This window comes from Rousettus aegyptiacus, unplaced genomic scaffold (assembly GCF_014176215.1).
Source record: "Rousettus aegyptiacus isolate mRouAeg1 unplaced genomic scaffold, mRouAeg1.p scaffold_m13_p_7, whole genome shotgun sequence".
Classification (NCBI taxonomy): Eukaryota; Metazoa; Chordata; class Mammalia; order Chiroptera; family Pteropodidae; genus Rousettus; species Rousettus aegyptiacus.
This window is the reverse complement of record NW_023416310.1, coordinates 56753782-56763272: the sequence shown is the minus strand read 5'-3', so window position 1 is coordinate 56763272 and position 9491 is coordinate 56753782. Positions and strand designations below refer to the sequence as shown.

At 47.4% G+C, this 9491-nt stretch overlaps 1 protein-coding gene across 1 annotated transcript; it reads right to left on the bottom strand.

The window, feature by feature from the left end:
• Positions 1 to 2462: 2462 nt before the first annotated feature.
• GNLY (granulysin) lies at positions 2463 to 6648 on the bottom strand. The gene is made up of 5 exons (XM_016136659.2): positions 6492 to 6648; positions 5548 to 5651; positions 4988 to 5089; positions 3740 to 3908; positions 2463 to 2764 (listed from the first exon to the last, which is right to left on the bottom strand). Exons 1-4 carry the CDS (start codon positions 6541 to 6543, stop codon positions 3744 to 3746), a joined length of 423 nt encoding a protein of 140 aa, XP_015992145.2. The 5' UTR covers positions 6544 to 6648; the 3' UTR covers positions 2463 to 2764; positions 3740 to 3743.
• Positions 6649 to 9491: the final 2843 nt, after the last annotated feature.

The following is a 9491-nucleotide window of genomic DNA, read 5'->3' as shown; positions in this document are numbered from 1 at the left end:
ATACTCCCACGTTTCGAAGTCCATGCTGACCCTGCTTTGTGCCTTGGTCCCACCCTGACCCTTCTCAAGGCCTTTTCTGTGCTGTTCTCCCAGCTCTGTCTTACACCATCAGCCATTTCCATCAAAACGCAAACACCTGAAACACAGACCTTCCCTCAGTCTCCACCTGGCCTCTAGGTCTGCCCCACTCCTCTCCAACCCTTTACAGCGAACCCTTAATAAAGCTGTGGATACATCTGTGGATGTGCCGACATCACATCCCCGGCTCCCACTCCAGTGCAGTGTTGTCCCCTCCTAGTCATGGAAATGGCTCTTATCAAGGTCCCCAAGACCCAAAGATGCCCATTATCCCCTTAATACTTTAGTGTGCATTTCCTTACAAGAAGGACACTCTCATACATAATCTAACATTGACACAATATTATCATCACAGAGTCCAGTCACATGTCATAGATTGTCCTTTATAGATCTGGATCTAAACCCACAGGGGTGCCTACATTATGTATCCATTTGGTGATTGTGACACCATGGCCCCACACACATGTGGTTTGGATTTTCCTTCTCTTTTTTTTTTTTTTTACATTTTTCCTTGGAAACCTATGATGAGACAGTCCAAAATGAAATGTGAGATGGTACTGAAAGATGAGCCTCCCAGACCAGAAAGCCCTCAGTTACTAGCGAAGAACTGAGCCATGGTCACAAGTCTAGAGGAGCTGAGTGGGGCTCTTGAGGACAGGACACTGTGAAAGTCACTCATTCACAGAGTCGCCAGGAGTTGAAACTGACTCAGTCGCTCTCAAAACAAATCCAAGCTAGATCTTGTGTTGCAATTAGATCAATGCGCCTCTTTCATTTCCTTTGATCTGGAACAATTCTTCCATCTTTCCTTGTCTTTCATGACCTTGACATTTTTGAAAAGTACAAGCCAGCTAACATGTAGAATGTCAGTCTGGATTTGACGTTTTCTTGTGATTTATGTGTTTCTAGCAGGAAAAGCAATAAAGTGTCATTATGTTCCTCTCAGTACATCATATCACAAGGCCCGTGATGCTGATTTGTCCCATTAGTGGTGACGTTAACTTTCATAACCTTCTGCCTGTTTTCTCCACTGTCAGTTTAGCTAATAAGGGAATTTTTTTTTTTTTTTTAGCATTATTTATGCCTACAGCACCTGGTCTTCCTAGGTGGTCTTCTATATAAGTACTCACCAGGCCCGACCCTACTCAGCTTCCGAGATCAGACATCGAGCTTGTTCAGGGAGGCATGGCCCTAGACCATAAACTACAGCTCCACTGGGGCGCGGACCCAGGAACTTCTGCATGTAAAGAAGACATCCTAACCACTGCACTATGGAGCCACGTCCATATTTGTTATTTAATGTCAAATTACTAAGGCTTTGGGGGGATACATCATGTCTACATTTACTAGTAAGATAACACTTGCCCTTTTCCCTTATTTATCAATCCATTATTTATATCTATATAAATTAATGGATTCTAATTTATTCAGTGGTTTATAATCTGTTATTGTCATCAACTAGTTTGATACTCACATTGTCCCAGATTTTACCATTGGAAGTCCCTTAGAACTGTTTTTCTGATCTACCCTGAGTGATACACGATTGCTTCTTACAGTGTCCAGCATCAAATTTTCCACTCTTACAGCAAAAATCTCTTCCCAGATTTTCATGTCCATTCTCAACCAAGTGATTAGGGTGACATGGACCCCAGCCTCAGCCCCAGGAGTGTGTCCTGACTTGTTTTATGCGAATCAGCGTGTCCCATGCTCCTCCTGCACCTAGTGATTGGTTCGAGTGGACGCCTGAGCCATTCAGGCCGGTGAGAACTGAGAAGAAATCTGGTGTGTTTCCTGAGAAAGAAGCTTCTTTTCTCTTCCAGCAATGGGAATAAAAGCTACCAAAGACCTCACTCTCCCTCCTGATGACATACTGCATATATATAAGTTTTTGACCTGATGTAGCCATTTCTGCTGCCAAGAGGGAAGCTAGCCTGAGGTCGATTTCGGTATGCAGAGGTGGGAAGAAATGAGAGAATAGCAGAAGAACAAGACTAGAGCTCTGGCGATACCATACATTTCTGGGTCATTCTGTGTCTGAAGCTATCTGTGAATTGGTTAATCATTTGAGTCAATAAATTGTCTTTTCTATTTAAGCTAGAATGAGCTATCACGGAAGTTACTTGACACCAAAAGAATCCTAATACCATACTCACTTAAAGTAGCAAAAGAAGGCTGGCTGCCAAGAGAAGCAAAAGGATAGGTTCCTGTCCCTCGTGACCAAAAGAACTCTGACTATGACCCTGCTGGTCTCCCCAGCCATTCTGGGACCTTCTGAGGGTGTATTTGCTGTGTACTTCAGCCTCCATATTAATGTGTAGCTCTTGTGCATGCTCAATCAGTATTTCATGACTACATGTGTGAGAAGTGCTAGGGTTGTCTTGTTCACCCTTTGGTCCCTGGCATCTAGAGCAGTGTGGGGGACATAGAACAAACATTTACTGAATGAACACATGAGCCATCCAAGTATACCTCTGAGCCGCTCTCCCTAAACCCACCAAAGGAAAAGACGCTGCGCTAAAGCTTTGCATGACATTTTATTCTCCTAGAGGGGAAGGCAGTGGATGAGTGAGGTGAGCGAAAACAGAGGGTAGACTCTGGATTTAGGAAGGAGGAGCTGGCCACCTGCTGAGGTTCTTGTGCTTTCTCCCCATGGTGGGATCAGAGGCCCCAGAGGCCCAGATGAGACCTGGAATGGAGAGAAGAGTGAGTTGTGGAATGTGTGGGCTCTACATGGTAAATGGGGACTCAGAGTCACCTGTTCCTGCTGAACACACCAGAGTTACAGCCTAGAAGCCAGTCGAGAGTCTGTGCATGTTGCCAAGCTTTAAAGATAAAAACCACAGGCCCTGATGGCAGGAAATGATGGGGACCAAACACTAAGGGGCAACCCCGGATCTGCCAGCATCAAGTCCCGAAGCATCACTGAGAAGCTGCAAGAGCCAATCATGGGCCCCTTCCCATCCATCTTCTGCAGCCGGGGCCTGTCCTCTCCAGTACGACCTGGATGCCCCAGAGGGAGAAGCCAAGAGAGCCTTCCCTCCCCAGTGGGATTCTCAAGCCAAGCTCTCAGGCCTCTAGGATCACAGGGTCACAGGGAAGGAGCAGCCTCAGCTTCTGCCTTCAAGGATCTTGGCCGAGCAGGGGATTGGAGTTTGATCATGGCTCTAATGTCTCTTGAATATCATCCCCATCTGAGGGCATTTCCTGGATGTCAAGCTCTTTATACATGAAGAGCTCATTCTGTCCTCATTCCAACCTCAGAAATAGGGATTATAATCCCCCCCTTCACAGATGAGGGAACTGAACTCAGAGAGGTTAAATTTCTTACCCAGGGTCACATAGCTGCGGAGAGACGGAGACCTAATTTTACACTACAATTCCCTGTGGTAAAAAGCCCCAAGATCTTTGAGTATTTCTCAAAATTCTTAATGAGTATTTCTCAAACATTTCTAGCTAAAGCCCACTTATCCGACTTCTCCACACTTTCCTGTATTGGAAGTCAAGGAGTAATACGTCATAACAAGGAAGCTTAGAGGGACACATATGAGCTGCTTATGAAGTTCTCTACGATAGATTTTTTGTGTGTGTTTTTAAACCATGTCATACATGCTTGAGGAGGCTGTCTGGAGACCTCCAGGAATGCCGTCACTTCTGCACTCACCTGCTCAAGGTTTGCACATCTTGATGTCCGCACAGATTGCACGGGGTGTTTTGCCAGCCATGATGTCTTTGGAGATGGAACGAAGAAATGTCTTCATGATCTTCTTGCAGAGGCCTGTCAGCAGCCTCATCTTGCTGCACACCCGGGACGCAGCCTGGGCAATGCTGTCCTGCCGCGGCAGCGCCATGAGAGGACATAGGGATATGGTGAGTCCTGCCCAGCTCTGCCATCCTGCAGGCTCCAGCAGCTTGAACCCTGGGCACCTCTAGCGATGGAAGTGCTGGGTGCGAGAAGCTGGTGGCAGGTGGCCATGAGAACAGAGAATTGAGAGACAGGACCTGCCCCCACTCCCAGTCCCCAAGGCTTTGGTCCGAGCTTGGCCAGTAGGGACTTTTGAGAGAAGGACAGTTGGCTTTGTTAAGGTCTCAGCCCCCTGTACACCTGTCCCCTGTCTTCTGCGTGGAGAATGGTGCCCGTGGCTTCCAGACCCACATTAAAGGCTCTGCTTGTGTAGCTTCCTGAGTTCAGGGACTGGCTGGATTCACCACCTACAGGAGGTGTGTGGAGAAGTTTAGGAGGGAATCGGAGCTTAGAACCTTTGCATATTTGATTTTAAAATATCTTCTGCTGCCATCCCAGTGGAGAAGGATAAATCTGAGTACTCAGGGCTGAGGGTGGGCCCTATAGCACCAAGATGCTGACCAGATTGGGGGAGCAAAGAAGAAGGAAGAGGGAGAGAGAGAGGAAGGAAGGAAAGGAGAAACAATGGCTCTTGGTAGTGACATATCCACTCGTTGAGCATTTACTTGTTGCCCAATGTGGAACTGAGCACATCCCACCTTTCTGCTCCTTTAAAAGTCTTGGGCAACTTGCCAGGTAAGAATTATTATCCATCTCATCCCATGTATAAGAAAACGAGGCTCAGAACGCATTACTGGCAGCTGGGAAGTGGCGAATCTGGAATTTACCAGTCCTGACTCAGGTCCCCAGGAACCAGCCTCTCAAAGCTCTGACCTGAGAATGGGATAGAAACCATGCACACTTTTCCCCCCACTTTCATACCCCCAGAGTGCCTTGATTCCCAAGAGTTCTCTGAAGGCCATCTACAGACATGTGAGGAGACCTGCTGAGAAGCTCTGGCCCAATGGAGATCAGCCCTTCCCCAGTGTCCCCCTCCTGGGCAGCTGTGCTGGGTGCCCCGGGCTGCCACTCCATTGACCAGCAGGCCCAAGGCTCCACAAGCCTCACCTTGTCAGGCTGCTTGCCCACCATTTCCTGCAGCTTCTGGACTATCTTCTTGCAAGACCAACAGCTGGCGCCTATCCCCTCCCGTGTGGTCAGCAGGTCACCCTGTTAAGATAGGAAGCCCCTCGAGGTGGTCTCTCTGACACCCTAAGTGCCCTTGGAAGGGCCTCAGGAAGGGGCCTTTGGGTGCTTCCAAGGCCAGCAGGGTCATTTATGATTTTTCTGTCCTGAAGGGTCTGACCAGGCTGCTGGCCCCTGCCCACTTTTCTAATAGTCTTAGAGGGGCCGAGGGATCCCGGAATCTGCCTCACACCCACACCTCCCAGAGCAGCAAGTGTGCCTCTTCTGTACTCCTGCAGACCCCAGACATTCCTCTTGCAGAGGGCCCAGCCAGACTATCATGGCGCCCCTACCACCACCAGGCATGAGTATGAACAAAAGCAGTGTCTTCAGCTCACAGCCTTTTCTCCTCCTCCGCCAATCCCTTAGAGACCTCCAGCCCTCGCCCCTGGCACCACCCAGGGAGGAGAAGGACTGTGAGAAGCAAGCAGAAAGCTGTGTACCTGAAGACCCTCCTGGGCCAGGTCCTGGCAGAACTGCTCTTCATCATGCAAGTCAGCCATCACCAGCTCATGGTGCTCAGGGGTCAGATGAGTGAAGGCCAGACCTGGGGAAGAAACAGCTTCAGCATTCTTCCTTAGGTGGAAGGAGTGGAAAAGCCAGTTAGTCAGTTCTCCCGGCTTACAGGGAGCCCAGGAGGTGCCCAGGGCCCAGAACAGGAGTGGGGTCTTGTGAAGAGTCCAAGGGGCCCTCTCCTGCCTCTCAGCCCTAGGCTGCTCTGACCCGCTCTCAGGAAAAAAATAATAATTTCAAGCTTTTTCTGGAAAGCCAGAGGGAAAGACCGACCCCCTCTCCTGTATTCACGTGCCCCTCTCCAACTCGCACATGCACACACGCAGGTTTGGGGTTGGTCTGCAAGGAAACGTCTTTCCCCATCTCCTTTCTAGGGACTGTCTTTATTTTTCTCTTTCCTTCCAAAAACTGTCAGGTCGTGTAGCCCAACCCATTCTCCCTTCCAGAAGTTTCCTACCCTCAGCTAAGCCCTTGGAGCATTGTACAATGACGTCAGGGCCTGGGAGAAGGGAGAGGTGTGTGAGTCTTGAACAGTGAGCGGTCCCCATTTGCTCACAAGCCCTGTCATGATTTTAGCCAGTGTGGCCCCGAAGAAACATCAGATCCTCTGATGAGGGCCAACGACTTCCGTGGCACAGACGAAAAGTCAGAGACCCGGAAGGAGAAGGGGATCGTGCCACCTGGCGTGACCAGCAAATCTAGTACCGGAACCAGCCAGGGCTCCCTTCCTTCCCACTTGCTTCTCTCATCAGCCGAGTCACCAACAGGCTGGGGCTGTCCCTGGCTCTGAGAGAGAATCTTTTGTGATGACAGCGAGAAAGTTGGTGAGGGTGCAGGGAGCTGCCGGGATCTGCACTGAGGGTGATGTCCTTACCTGGGGTGGCCAGGAGCTCCAGAGCGAGGAGCAGAAGGGCCCAGGAAGCCATGGTGGGGTAGCTGCCCAGATGACCTCGACGCCCTGTTTTATGGAGCCTGGTAACCCGGCAGTCTGACCTTGCCAGGTCCCTTTCCTCCGCTAGGCCACCTCCCCATGTCACTGGGTTTACCACAAACACCAGCATCAACTTGTGGAGAAGTGTAGGGAGAGGAGTGATACCACAGAAGCTCCACCTTCCCCCACCAACACACACACACACACATTACTAGAGCTTTCCGAGCTGAGGGGCACGTTGCCGAGATGTGGTCAAGAAAGGAAATTTCCATGCAATTGAGGGGCGGGTAGGGCCCTTGGCTGTGCCAGCACCTGGCCCCTTCTGCCCCTTCGTCCCCTCCTCCCCTCCCTGCCTGGGGCCTAGGCAGAGTCCCTGCATCAGCTATCGCCTCATACCCTTGCTGTCCCCACAGCCGTGTACCCCGCTGCAGCACTACCAGATGCAGAAGAAGTCCCTCTCAGTGTAGACCCTGACAGCTCCTCTCGGCCTTGCTTTCTCAGGCTTAATGAACCCCAGGCATGAGCACCACAGGCAGGCAAGGTCCCCCAGGCCCCCACCAGCCTTCTCACCACCAGCATGGAGGCTGGGGCTCTTTCTCAGAGCCAGGTGCAGCCCCAGCCTGTCAGTAACCTGGCCAAAGGGGAGAGACGGCCAAAGGGGAGAGACAGCCAATGGGAAAGGAGTGAGTCCTGGTTGGGCCTCTTGTCCCAACTCCTGGGCCACTGACTCTTCAACTGTGTCATGAAGGTCATTGGCCCTCATCTGTCATAAAAATACAGGCTGCCCAAGTAAATTTGAATATCATATATGTAATAGAAAAATTTAGTGTAAGTATGTCCCACATATTGCATGGAAAATACTTGTACTAAAAATCATTTATTGTTTACTTTCTTCCTGAAAGGCATTTTGAAGGAATAATTGGTAGGACTTTGTTGCTAACTGGATTCAGAAAATAGAAGAGAGAGGAAGCAAAAGTTTGACAATTTTTGAGGCCTGGGAGGCTAAGGGACTGGTTTTGAAGCAGAAAAGTTCAGAGCTTGTTTGTGAATATTTGAGTTTAAGATGTTGCACTTGTGTCCAGCTATGTGCGGACTACTTAAAGGTAGGATTGTCTCTCCCCTCCATGCCTAGAACAGCCCTCAGACCAAATGGTATCAAACTGACTTCACAAGGAAACCAGGATTCAGAGAGGTCTAGTGAATTGCGCAGGGACACACAGCTCCATGAGGATTGGTCCGAGGATTTGAACTCAGGTCCATTTGACTACAAACTCCAAGTTTTCCCTATACTCTGCACTGTTTCTATCTCCAGGTTTCCAGTGCAGAGCAGCTACCACACTTGCAGGAAGCTCCGACGCTGCTTCCCCTCTTCTCAGCAGGCCTCCTCTGCTCTAAGCACTTGTAGAGACCTTGGTCTAATGTGTGAAGACCACATTAAAAATAAGGAAAAGGTCCCGGAAGGTGACTCATGATCTTCTTTGTTGTGGGGTATTCAGTAAGACCAGATATTCCAGTAAGTCCTTACCTGGGGTGTTCAAATAGAACTCATTTCCTATAGTTGATCACAAGCCTCTACCCAGGCCTTGGGGTTGCCATGTCAAGAACACCTGGGCAGATCCTACTGTCTTCCCGTTCCTGGAGTCCATGGACTGGCCCATTGTAAGGCAAGTCCAGGCCCCCAGGAGTTCTATATGAAGGTTTTGCTCTCTACATCTTCTTCAAAAACCCTTGCTTTCGCCAAGGTCACGGAGATATCCTCTTATTTTCTTCTAGAAGTTTTATAGTTTTAACTTTTATATTTAGGTTTACGATTTATCTCAAATAAGCTGGGTTGAGGCTCCATTACTTCAGATCAAGTGTGAAATTATTTTCCTTTTCCCACTGAATTGCTTTGGCACTTTAGCTAGAAATCAACTGACTATATAAATGTGGGTCTTTATTTGTGAGCTCTTTATCATAGCAACTACTACTTCATTAATAATAAAGCAATCTAATATTTGAACATTAATTCACAAAGGAAGATAAGAATAGCCAATAAACACTGAAACATTGAAAAAGTGCTCAATATCCTAAGTCATGAGGAAATTCTATATTAAAACTATAATTAGATGATGGTATCAAAATGACTATAATTAAAAAGAAAAGATGTCAACAAACAACCAAAGTGTGGAGAGGGGTCAGCAAAATGGGTGAAGGTTGTCAAAAGGTACAAACTTCCAGTTATAAATTAAATTAGTCTGAGGACGCAGTGTACAGCATGGTGACTATAGTTAATAATACTGTATTGTATATCTGAAAATTGCTAAGAGAGTAAATCTTGAAAGTTCACATCACAAGAAAAAAAATTATATCTATGCGTGGTGATGAATGTTAAGTAGACTCACTGGGTGATCATTTCATAGTATATACAAATATCAAATCATTATGTTATACACCTGAAACTAACATAGTGTTATATGTCAATTATAGCTCATTTTTAAAATAAATAATAATACCTATTGTGCCAAGTTGTGAGATATTAAAAATCATATTAAACATTTGGCACATAGAGGGGGAAAAAAAGGACAAAACAACACTAAATGTTGATAAGGATGTAGAGCAACTGGAACCTCAAACATTATTTGTGGGAGTATAAAATGGCACAATCATTTTGAAACTTGGAATGACAGTTTTTCATGGGGGTAAGCATCCACATGCCCTATGAGCCAGCAAGTCCACTTATACATCTTTACCCACACTAGATGAAAACATATATACATACAAAGACTATACAAAAATGTTCAGACATATAGCCCAGCAATTACACTCCTAGAAATCTACCCAGAAAAATTAAAAACAGAGATTCAAAGATATTTTTTCATCAATGTTTACAGTAGCATTGTTCACAATAGCCGAAAGTAGAAACAACTAAAGTGTCCATTCACAGATGAATGGATTAACGAA